General features: G+C 38.5%; 1 protein-coding gene across 1 annotated transcript in view; it reads left to right on the top strand.

Annotated features, from left to right (window-relative positions):
• Window positions 1-13,031, top strand: part of FKBP9 (FKBP prolyl isomerase 9) — a 43,504-nt gene that overhangs the window by 10,755 nt on the left and 19,718 nt on the right. Inside the window, exons 2-5 of the mRNA XM_055420903.2 lie at window positions 3,839-3,984; window positions 4,509-4,698; window positions 4,965-5,110; window positions 9,697-9,886. Of these exons, the coding sequence (XP_055276878.2) occupies window positions 3,839-3,984; window positions 4,509-4,698; window positions 4,965-5,110; window positions 9,697-9,886 (672 nt within the window). The remainder of the gene's footprint in view (window positions 1-3,838; window positions 3,985-4,508; window positions 4,699-4,964; window positions 5,111-9,696; window positions 9,887-13,031) is intronic.

Genomic DNA, 13,031 nt, shown 5'->3' with positions numbered 1-13,031 from the left:
CCGTGGGATTCTCCAAGCAAGAATACTGGAGTGGGTTGCCATTTCCTTCTCCAGGGATCTTCTTGATTGTTATCAAATGAATAAATTAATGCCGTAAGGCCACACTAGTTTTTATATACCATCTAGGGAGGCTCTGTGCCTGGAGGGTGAAACTTGGACAGTCCTGGGTTCTAACTTTTTTTCTCATTTGGCTAATTTTGTGAGCTTGAGAAATTTTTGCAACTTCAAGGGACCTAAGTATCCATACTTACTGATACTTAAAGTGTTATATGAGGATTAAATGAGGTAGTGTATAGAAAAGCTTGGGCTTCCCAGGTGGCACTAGTGATAAAGAATTGCCCTGCCAATACAGAAGACATAAAAGATGTCAGTTCAATCCCTGGGTCGGGAAGATCCCCTGGAGAAGGGAATGGCAACCCACTCCAGTGTTCTTGCCTGAAGAATCCCATGGACAGAGGAGCCTAGTGGGTTATAGTCCATGGGGTCACAGAGTTTGACACAACTGAAGCGACTTAGCACATATAGAAAAGCTTAGTTGCCCCTGTGCCTGACACATAATAAATACTCTCTAAATAGTAGTTATTATTAAAAACTCTCATTAATTTTGGGTTCTGTGAATGAAAAATATAAAGTTTCCAGCCTGTGCATTGTTGCTGTTTGCACATGTTCTGTGCCTGGGAAGCTTTTGAAGCCTAAATTCTGGTCCATTGTTAACCTAAACCCTCCAGTCTGATGACGGTTCAGGGTGTGGCAAGATCCCAGCCAAGTGAAATTGGAGAGCTGGCATTCCGAGAGTGGTTGTTTCCCCTGGAGATAGAGGGTGGAGATGTAGAGCCACTTGGGCACAAAGCTGATTGTGCGCTTTTGTCCTCTGGCTCGTTAGCCAGATCTTGGACATTTGCTTTCTATTCACCGGCCTTGGAGAAAAGAAGGCGGTAAAATGGACTGTAACGCTAGATGGAGAAAGGGAAGGAGGGGACAGATCTGACAAAGCTGCTCTGATGGGTGGTGAGGTGAACCATGCTGCTTTCCCAAGCTGATCATTGGGGAAAATGAGAAAAAGGTAGAAGTAATTTACCAAAGAAGGGAAGCATGTCCTTATGAGGTGAATTCCAACAGCTCTTAAGATTTATTATACAAGCACAGTTGTCCCTCGGTACCCACGGGGGTCAGGTTCCAGGACCCTTTTGAATACCAAAAGCCTCAGATGCTCAAGTCCCTTATATAAAATGGTGTAGTATTTGCATGTAACCAAGGCACGTCCTCCTGTATACTTTAAATCATCTCCAGATTACTTCTAATACCTAATACAATGTAAATGCTCTGTAAATGTTTGCCAATGTTCAACAAATTCAAGTTTTTGCTTTTTGGAACTTTCAGAAATGAAAAAAATATTTTCAATTTCCAATGGGTTGAATCCATGAAGTGAAAATTGAGGATACAGAGGGCTGACTGTATTCCATGATCGTTGTGAAATTGAGAGAATTAAAGAGAAGATACATTAAGTCACTTGAAATCTCATACTCATAGATTACTATAGATAATATTTTCATGTTTCACCTTGTGGATTTTTCATATGCATCTATATATGTAAATTCAAAATGGGATTATTTTATATGTGGCTCTGTAACCTGCTCTTTGCTCTTCACGTGTATGTCTTCTGTGCCAATGAATAAAATCTTAAACAATTTTTCATTGATGTATAATTAACATGTAGCATTATGTTAGTTTTAGGCAAATAACATAATGATTTTATATTCATATATATTGCAAAATGATCACCACACTAAGTGTAGTTAACATCCATCACCATACATAGTTATAAAATATTTTTTCTTATGATAACTTTTAGGGTTTTACTTTCTTAGCAGCTTTGAATAATGCAATACAGTATTATTAGCTATAGTCACCATTAACTATATTCACTATACAGTATTTTATTATTAACTGTAGTTATGTATTGTAATGTTATACATTACATAATTATAGCAGAAATCTTTTATTTTTAAATGACCATAGAGAATTTATTATGTCTTTGTCTTATATACAACCAGTGCCATACTCTTGGACTTCTAAGTTTTTTCCAGCATTTCGTTATTATAAACCAAGCTCTGTAGTTATTTTCTTAAACACAGTGTCTAAAACCCTGTGGGTGTCTCTGCCAGTTTATAAGGTTCAAACCTGTTCAGTTCAGTTCAGTCGCTCAGTCGTGTCCAACTGTTTGCGACCCCATGAATCGCAGCACACCAGGACTCCCTGTAGGCAAAGTTCATGCCTTGGAATGTTTTATATTCCCGAAAGCCCCTAGTAAAGTCTCCTAATTGGCACCCCCTTGTTGCTGCTGAGTTTGGCATTGAAGAGGATGAGAACTTGGATTGTAGCCATGATTCTATTATTTATTTTCCTGCTTCATCTGCCATCACCAGTTAGCCTTTAAAACACTTTTATTAGTGATTTAAAGATTACTTCAGACTTTCAGTCACCTGAAATAATTATGTATAGTAATACTGGCATAATCCTGAGGTTTTCAGAGCTCTTTTCACATTCTTATATTATATGGATCTTGTGATGGCTATTATTGTCACTCACATTTTGCAGTGGAAGAAACTGAGATTAAGAAAGTTCAAGTGCCCTTCATGCTACACCACACTGCATCTTTGTTTAATTTAGTGACTTAAAAGAAAGGCAAATTAGTAACAGAAACAAAATCAGGGACCTAGAAAATAGACTGGTGGTTGCTAAGGGGAAGGGGGTGGAACAGGAGTGGGAGGAGTGGGAGTTTGGAATTATCAGATGTAAACTGGTGTATATATAGGATGGATAAACAACAAAGTCCTACTGTATAGTACAGGGAACTAGATTCAGGATCCTGTGATAAACCATAATGGAAAAGAAATATGAAAAAGAATATATATTCACATACGTATATACATATATACGGGCTTCCCAGGTAGCTCAGTGGTAAAGAATCTGCCTGCCAATGCAGGAGACACAGAAGACGCGGATTCAATCCCTCGGTTGGGAAGATCCTCTGGAGTAGGAAATGGCAACCTGCTCCAGTATTCTTTCCTGGAAAATTCCATAGGCAAAATTCCAGGAGCCTGACAGGGTGCAGTCCATGGGGTCGCAAAGAGTTGGACATGACTGAGCGACTGAGCATGCACACGTGTGTATAACTAAGTCACTTTGCTGTACAGAAGTAATTAACACAGCATTGTAATTCAACTCTGCTTCAATAAAAAATAAATTTGAAAAAGAAAGTTAGTATTTAATTTGCACATTAGTATCTGTGATGTTGCTCTTAGGTACCAGTCGCGTAGAAATGGAGTAAGCGATTCTTTAATGGAAGAATTGGTAAGCTATTTTGCAACAAACTTGACATATATATTATTTAAGCCATAGTATTTTGAGAATGATATTTATTTGCTTTACACAGCAGTAAAAATGATATACATTGTGTGTGTGCAAGTTCAATACTAAGTCATGTCCAACTCTTTTGTGACCCCTCTGGATTGAAGTTCATCAGGCTCCTCCATCCATGTAATTTTTCAGGCAAGAATACTGGAGTGGGTTGCCATTTCCTACTCTCTTATTTTTTTTCTAGATAGAGTTATGCCGATACTTAACTGACTAGATTTGCTGGCAATATTCAAGGTAATTTAAAATCCCAACCCTGCAAGTACTGCCCAGTGAAGACGTTGCCTGCCATCAGTAATAGATCTGTGGGTTTGTTGCTTTGCAGGGACCTTACTGTGTCCATGGGTACTTTTTTAAAGGTTTTCATTAAGGTTGGCTTATTTATACTCTTCCTCTCTCTCCTTCCCCTTTGGGCTTCCAGCTACGACAGAGACTCCACTTTCAACGTGTTCGTGGGAAAAGGACAGCTGATAGCAGGGATGGATCAAGCTCTGGTCGGGATGTGTGTAAATGAGAGGCGGTTTGTGAAGATCCCTCCGAAGCTGGCCTACGGAAGTGACGGCGTTTGTAAGTATTTGTTCTGTACTTGTGAAAACACTTGCTGAAACAACCAGAACATTTGCTGGCTCTTCAGTCAGCCAGAATAGAGTTTTTGTAAGCTTCAGGTAGCGGAAAGTGAGAAGCAGTAAACACTCACACACGGCTGAAATTTCATCTGAAGTTTATTTATTCTAGATATGAAAGAAGTGTTATTAACACAGGTATACTGAATGTTATTCTTGTTGAGAGGAAATTTTTGTTTTTCCTCTTTTCTTTAAGTATCACTGGGAGGGAGTTCTCTGCTGGCCTAGTGGTTAGAATAATGGACTTTGACTGCTATGGTCCAGGTTAACTCCCTGGTTGGGGGACTGAGATCCTACAAGCTGCAGGGTATGGTCAAAAAAATTTTTTTTTCATTTGGAGGGAACATCACTCATTTTGGAATTGTATGTGACCTCTTGAGCCCTTTTGGCTTCCTTCACCTTGGCAGCATCCTTGGTGTTTCTTTGAAAGGCAGCAGCTTCTCAGTGTGAGCTCTCTTTATTTTCTAGCTGGTGTGATCCCCCCAGATTCAGTGCTTCATTTTGATGTACTTCTGATGGATATTTGGAATTCAGAAGATCAGGTTCAGATTCACACTTACTTCAAGCCTCCCAGTTGCCCTCGGACCATCCAGGTATCTGATTTTGTAAGATACCACTACAACGGAACGTTCTTGGATGGGACACTGTTTGATTCAAGGTAAGTCCTGCCATTTGTACTAGTACCATTGAAATACCCCTTAGTTCCTGCTGTCTCATCCACTTTTTATGGCCATGGAAAAACCAGGAAAGGGACTTGTTCCCAGCTGCTCTGTGATTGGGAACAAAGGTGCATACCTGCCTTTTCTCCAGGGATGGGTATGAATCCATTGGTCAGCTTAGTTTGAGGTAACAAAAATCTTTTGAAGGATGAGTTAGAGGTGCCCTCGTGGTATGGAACTTCTCCCTTTTCTCATTGGTTTTCAGTCACAATCGCATGAAAACATATGACACCTATGTGGGAATTGGCTGGCTGATTCCTGGAATGGATAAAGGGCTGTTGGGGATGTGTGTGGGAGAAAAACGCATCATCACCATTCCTCCTTTTCTGGCCTATGGAGAAGATGGAGATGGTAAGTCCTTCCCATTCTTCAAGCTACTCTCACCTGTCTTTATTTCTTTTGCAGTGGTTGGTTTAACTTACTGTGTGAAACCCACCAGAACTTTTGGTCTAGACTTGCAGTGTCCAATAGGGTAGCCACCAGCTATATTTAGCTGTTTCCATTTAAATTAAGTTAAATAAAAATTTAAATTCTGTACCTTGGTCACACTGCCACAGTTCAGGTACGTGAAAGCTACTTGTTGCTGAGAGCTACTGTACTGGACAGGCAGATATGGAGCACTCCAATCACTGCAGGAAGTTCTGGTGGACAGCGCTAGTCTAGATCATCTGTTGACTGATGGTTGAGATGCAGAAATCTCCATCTATTCACAGTCAGTTTTGTTCTTAAGCAAGCCGTCTGTCATTGCCTCAGAAGCTGTAACCTTAGGCACCAACCTCTCCAACCTATGTTTTCCCTTCTGTGAAATGAGATTTGAATTAAATAGTCTAAAAGTTGTAGCCATCAAGGCAGAAATTCAGCTTATGTTGCCAAAATTGTCATTTTTTTTCACTGATTTGTACCTCTTAATGGGTTTTACTTGTGGCATTAGCTCCATGTGAATAAATGCAAAGTACTGATATAATTTTAGAGGATACATTAATTTGAATTCGTGTCCAGCTTGTAGTTTCACTATGGAGGCAAATGGTAAACTATTTACTGGCTGACAGAATTTCTTAGTTACTCATGTTTGAATTTCAGGCACATTTAATCACACTGACAAGCTGACACAACAATGAGACCTTCAGGCATTTAAACAAGCTGATATATGTAGTTCAGAATAGAAATGAGGCATTCCTGGAGGCATTCCAATGGTTAGGGCTTCAGGCCTCCACTGTAGGAGGCATAGGTTCCATCCCTGATCGGGGAACTAAGATTCCACAAGCCTCTGAGCAGTGTGGCCAGGAAACAAAAAAGAAAGAAATGAAAATGTGATGCTATTTAAGAAGTTTACTGATAGTGGTACCCAACTTCTAATAACCCCCTAATATAATGTTTTCCAAACTATGTTTCCTGGCCCTATGTCTGTATACAGAGCAGGAGAGCGGAGCCTTCTCTCCTGTTGACTTCTACTTTTGGTACTTAGGATCTGCAGGAAGGTTCTTTAAAAACCTTCTAAAAGAAAAATAAAGCAGCTTGAAAACAGCTACTATAAATATATCTTAATTCTTCCCTCCTCAAGATATGTTAGTATCTTATTGATACTCAAATTGTGTCATCCTTGGCTAGTAGAAGTTCATTCCCCTTGACTCTCAAAACCTTTTGTCTTCATCCGCATGCATATGATGTACCAGATAAAACGAGATGCCTAGCCTGATGTGAGGAATGTTATTCATTTATTTTAAACAAATAATTCCTAATTTAAATATTTAAAATAAATAGTTTATTTAAAATAGTTATTTTTAAATGCTTTATACTTTGACATTATGCTCAGCTATCCAGGCATAAATTTAAGTAGGTGAATTGTATGGGAATTAAATCTCAATAAAGTTGTAAAAGTCAGTTTTCATTCCAATCCCGAAGAAAGGCAATGCCAAAGAATGCTCAAACTACTGCACAACTGCACTCATCTCTCATTGCTAGCAAAGTAATGCTCAAAACTCTCCAAGCCAGGCTTCAACAGTACGTGAACCATGAACTTCCCGTGTTCAAGCTGGATTTAGAAAAGGCAGAGGCACCAGAGATCAAATTGCCAACATTCGCTGGATCATCAAAAAAGCAAGAGAGTTCCAGAAAAACATCTACTCCTGTTTTATTGACTATGCCAAAGCCTTTGACTGTGTGGATCACAACAAACTGTGGAAAATTCTGAAAGAGATGGGAATACCCAACCACCTGACCTGCCTCCTGAGAAATCTGTATGCAGGTCAGGAAGCAACAGTTAGAACTGGACATGGAACAACAGACTGGTTCCAAATTGGGAAAGGAGTATGTCAAGGCTGTATACTGTCAGCCTGCTCACTTAACTTACATGCAGAATACATCATGAGAAATGCTGGAATGAATGAAGCACAAGCTGGAATCAGGATTGCCAGGAGAAATATCAATAACCTCAGATATGACAGATATAATTTTAGAGGATACATTAATTTGAATTCATAAGGGTGGATGACACCACCCTTATGGCAGAAAACGAAGGAGAATTAGCCTCTTGATGAAAGTGAAAGTGAAAAAGTTGGCTTAAAATTCAACATTCAGAAAACTAAGATCATGGCATCTGGTCCCATCACTTCATGGCAAAAAGATGGGGAAACAATGGAAACAGTGACCAACTTTATTTTTTGGGCTCCAAAATCACTGCAGATGGTGACTGCAGCCATGAAATTTAAAGACACTTGCTCCTTGGAAGAAAAGTTATGACCAACCTAGCTGCTGCTGCGGCTGCAAAGTCGCTTCAATCGTGTCTGACTTAGACAGCATATTAAAAAGAAGGGACTTTATTTTACCAACAAAGGTCCATCTAGTCAAAGCTATTTTTTTCCAGTAGTCATGTATGGATGTGAGAGTTGGACTATAAAGAAAGCTGAGCGCCAAAGAATTGATGCTTTTGAACTGTGGTGTTGGAGAAGACTCTCGAGAGTCCCTTGGACTTCAAGGAGATCCAGCTAATCCTTCCTAAACGAATGGAATCCTGAATCTTCATTGGAAGGAGTGATATTGAAGCTGAAACTCCAATACTTTGGCCACCTGATTCGAAGAATTGACTTTTTGGAAAAGACCCTGATGCTGGAAAAGACTGAAGGCAGGAGGAGAAGGGGATGACAGATGATGAGACGGTTGGATGGCATCACCAACTCAATGGACATGAGTTTGAGTAAACTCTGGGAGTTGATGATGGACAGGGAGGCCTGGCGTGTTGCAGTCCATGGGGTTGCAAAGAGTCGGACATGATTGAGCGACTGAACTGAATTGAAAGTTGTTATAAAAAAGCAAACATTCAGGTAGTCCCTAATAATGCTAGAAAAATTTAAACACTAGGGTTTCCCTGGTGGCTCAGACAGTAAAGAATCTGCCTGCAATGTGGGTTTGATCCCTAGGTAGGAAAATCCCCTGGAGAAGGAAATGGCAACCCGCTCCAGTATTCTTGCCTGGAAAACTTCATGGACAGAGAAGCCTGGCGGGCTACAGTCCATGGGGTCACAAAGAGTCGAACATGACTGAATGATGACCATTTTGACTTCACTTACAGGGTTAAGTGAAACTTTAAGGGGTTCTATTTTCTATTAAATTAAAAGATACAGAAAAATACAAAAGATTAACATTCTACACACCCTCTCCCATACCCACACCTGCAATTGGGGGATTGATCACACCTGGCATTCTAGAGGCCAACTTGGCAGCCCACTTTTAGCAGACTTCACCATTCCTCTGAAGGGAAGGAGATGCGGGGATGGTTCTGCAACAGAGACAGCTGAGGCTTGGGATGCCCAGTGGTTCACTTGCCCAGGCCTTCTCCTTTTATGGCATTGCAAATGGCAAGTAAGAGTGCTGATGGAGGTGGTTTGTCAGGTAACTAACTTCCTTTTATTTTAGAGTTAGATATTGATGGATGTTGACCTCTGCAAGAAGAGCTAGTGCCCAATAATCTCTTCATGTGGATTATCCCATTGCACATATTCAATAAATCCTCACTGTAAAGAATATCCAAGAGAAGCAGTACTACCCTGAAATGAGATAGACATGATTTGAGGACTATTTCTATTTTGGATCGTGGGTGGCATTTTTCCCCTCTCTTAGCTAACTTTAGTTTTGTTTATATGTTGTTTTGGATGCATTTAAAGGAGTGAATTTTTGCCTCTTTAAAAAATTTTTGCCTCTGTCTGTTTCCAGACAGAGAACAGACTTGTGGTTGCCAAGGGGGAGGGCGGTGGGAAAGGAATGGATTGGGAGTTTGGAATTAGCAGATGGAAACTATTGTGTATGAAATGAAGGGGCAACATGGTTCTACTGTATAGAACAGGGAACTATAGTCAGTGGCCTGTAGTAACCATAATGGGAAAGAATATGAAAAATAATATATATATGACTGAATCACTTTGCTATACAGCAAAAATTAACACATTATAAAACAACTATACTTCAATAAAATACATTTTTTGAAAATTGACTATGAGTTCCAAAGAACAAGTCTGTGTAGTATTCTCCAGAACCATATCCGAGCTTTGGAATGTCTGCAGTTTGCATCTGTACACAAATAGAAGCCCACAGAGGTATGTATTTGGGTTTGCATGTGGGTGCATAACCACCCACACAAGGCCTTGATTTGCAAGCACAAGCATAGAAAATGTGGTCACAGTGGTCTCCATGTCATTAATATCGGTTTGCTCCTGTTTCTGAGGAAGCCAGGCTTCAAATTATACCTGTCAGCCCATGGTTGGACACCATAGTGAGAGAGACTGTTCCATGGGGAACCACCCAAGACGTGAAAGAACATTTATTTCCTTGGCTTGAAAACTTCAAGGAATGTGTAACACCAATGTGGTGGGTGTTGAATTGTAGTTACAATACTTCCTAAACCTTGTGTCCTGATTTCATCATCTTACTTCATTCCACTCTAGGGAAAGACATTCCTGGTCAGGCATCTCTGGTGTTTGATGTTGCATTATTGGACCTCCATAACCCTAAGGATGGCATTTCCATTGAGAATAAAGTAGTGCCTGAAAACTGTGAGCGGCGAAGTCAAAGTGGGGACTTTCTCAGGTATCATTACAACGGCACGCTCCTGGACGGCACATTCTTTGATTCCAGGTGAGCAAACAGGGTCCTTCACTGACCAGAACATCCATTAACTACAGTTTACAGCTGGCGGGACCATGATCTGTATGCTTGTCAGTGCTGATCTGGAGTTACTATTTTCATCTTGAATATAGATTTGTATTGTTTGATACTGAATTCCTTCAGAGGCTGTTAGAACAGTCTCCCTGGGCTCTGCAGGAAAGCAGGAGGGCTCATGCTAAGACTCCCACCACCCCTGTAGACTGTGCTCAACTATCCAAGTACAAACCCAGCTCTGGAGTCTGAGACGGGAAGTGACTGGAAGGGAAGTCCAGGCTGTAGGATGGAAAGAAAACAGACCTAGTATCAGGAGACCTGGATTCCAGGCCCTGTATGTGGCGTACTAAAGCATTTAACCTCTCTGAGCTTCAGTTTTTCACCTGTTGTTAGCTCAAAGAGATGGTTAGATTAAAGAGAGAAGGTAGGTGGAAGCGCTTTGCAAACTTTGATGACTTATCTGCTGCAGGAACTGTTTGGCTGTTTATGCTCCCATCCTGATACTAATTAGGAGGCTAATTACCGAGCCTGTCATTACTCAGTTTTGTATTGTTTATCAGGCTTAGCTTGCAGTCTTGATCAGGCAACAGGCACTTGGTTTGTGTTGTTGGGAAAACATTCCTTTAGCTTCCTATAGAGCAAACAAGTAGTGACAGCAGTCTTCCTGTCTCTCTGAGGTAAGAGACTTCCTGTTTAATTAGTCATCCAGAAACATTACAGAAGAATTTTTATATGGTATAATTTTATATAATTCATTTTTTCCTGCTCCTAGGATCCCTTCTTTTAAATTTTTCATTTGATTTTTTGGAAAAAAGCAATAGTTACATTGTTCAAAATTAAAACAAAATATGCATTAAGATATGTTGTATTAATCATCCCTGCCAACCTTACATCCCCCTCTCCACAAGCCACTTAGAGTTAACCACTTTTATTAATAAGTTTCTTTTCTTATTCTTCAAATGTGTAGATTTTTTTCTAATGCAGATATAATCAAATACAATTGTTATATTATTAATATCTTCTCCCTTTATAGAATATAGCATATAGAATACTATATGCATACATATATAACATTATGTATTTTATATCCATACATAACATAATGCTATGTACTATATGCACTATTCTGCCCCTTGCTTTTTTTCACTTTGGGACTTTTTCCATATTAATGCATCGAGAGAACTCATTTTTTGTCTGTGTAGTCAACTGGGTGAACATACCATATTTATTTAACCATTCCCCACTGTTGACATTGAGTTGTTTTTATTCTTTTTCTATAAAAAAAAAAATTCAGTATGTGTGTGTGTGTGTGTGCACACATGTGTGTGATCAGTCACATTTGAGCTTGGATCTGTCTTTTATTCCCTGGAATTATATTTCTAGTTGAAAGGCCATTTTCCTAGTAGATACCAGATTTCTTCCCTTATTAATGGAACCACAGTTTTCTTAGGTTTCAAACAGATTTGCATTTTAGTATACTGGGATTTAAGTCATCCTAAGAGCTAAGTAATATTCCATTATAAAGATTTGCCTTAATTTAGTAATCAATCCTCATTGTTTTCTACCTTTTGATGTTCTAAGTAGAGCTGCAGTACTTACTTTTTTAGTAAAATCTTAAATATTATAATTGTTTCTTTAGGATAAATGGCTAGAAGAATCTCTAGATCTAAGGTTCTGTGTATTTTTACAGCTTTTGATATAACTACCAAGCTGTCCTTAAGGAAGGTTTTACATCACTAAGAGTACCCCATTCCCTGCACACTTAGCAACATTAGGTATCATTTATAAATTATCTTTGCTAATTTATAGAATTTTATAATTTTAATATGAATTTCTTTGATTGCTATTAAGGTTGAAATTCTTTCAAATGTTTATTGACTATTTGGATATTTTCTTTTGTGATTTACCTGTTTGTGTCTTTTGCCTGTTTTTATATTTAGGATATTGGTATTTCTCCTTTTCTTATTAATTTAGATCTTGATACATTAAAGATATTATGGTTATCTTTTATATTATACAAGATATTATGGTTATATTATCTTTTATGGTTGCATATTGTTGAAGGCATATTGCTTATTTATTTGCATTTTAATTTTGATTATTGTGATTTTTTATCTGTTTTAAATATAACCTTTTATGTTGTTAAACGCATTCCACATCTACTTTATGGCTTCCTTTATTCTTATGTAAATTCTTACACACACACACACACATATATGTATATTCTATTTTGGATAACTTGCTAAAAGTCTCTCCCCTCACCTAGGGTATATAAATATTTACCTGTATTTTCCTCATGCCCTTCTAATTGTTTTATTTTTTATCCTTTAAAATATTCTCTATTAGAATTTTTATTTGAGAAACTATTATGTACTTATTGTATAAGTGAAACAATGCAAAGATATTTAGTAAAATGTAATAATTTCACATCAACCCATTCCATTTTCACCACTTGAGGCAAATATTAAAAACCTTCCACAGACTCTCTCCATGCTTGTAAACTCTTTCATGTTTAAATCTTTAATCCATCTGGAATTTATTGTGGTGTTCAGTATGACCATAAGGATCTAAGTGTTTTTTTCCAGATAGTTAGCTAGTTTTTCCAACACTATTGAATAACTGTCTTTTCCTCACTCATCTAAAATCTGACATTTATTATTATTATGTGGAAAATTCTGAAAGAGATGGGAATACCAGACCACCTGACCTGCCTCTTGAGAAACCTGTATGCAAGTCAGGAAGCAACAGTCAGAACTGTACATGGAACAACAGACTGGTTCCAAATAGGAAAAGGAGTACATCAAGGTTGTAAATTGTCACCCTGCTTATTTAACTTATTATGTATTAAATTCTTATATACATTTTGAGTCTTGGTCTAGAATTTTGATCCCTTTCCAGTGATCTGGTTATTATTCCTGGGCCACTATCACACCTTTAGCTATTGTAACTTTTTAATTTGTATGATAGAGAATATTCTTTTTCTTTTTAAACATCATTTTTTTCCTATTAAGTGATACATTGACATGATTTAAAATTCTAGAAGTATAAAAGGATAAGCAATGAAGAATTTTCCCCCTCTCCTTGACCATCAACCTCCTAGTTCCCCTCCTCACGGGGAACT

Source organism: Moschus berezovskii, chromosome 3, assembly GCF_049115385.1.
Source record: "Moschus berezovskii isolate FMDL1 chromosome 3, NW_MosBer_1.0, whole genome shotgun sequence".
NCBI lineage: Eukaryota > Metazoa > Chordata > Mammalia > Artiodactyla > Moschidae > Moschus > Moschus berezovskii.
This window is presented reverse-complemented; position numbering and strand designations above follow the sequence as displayed.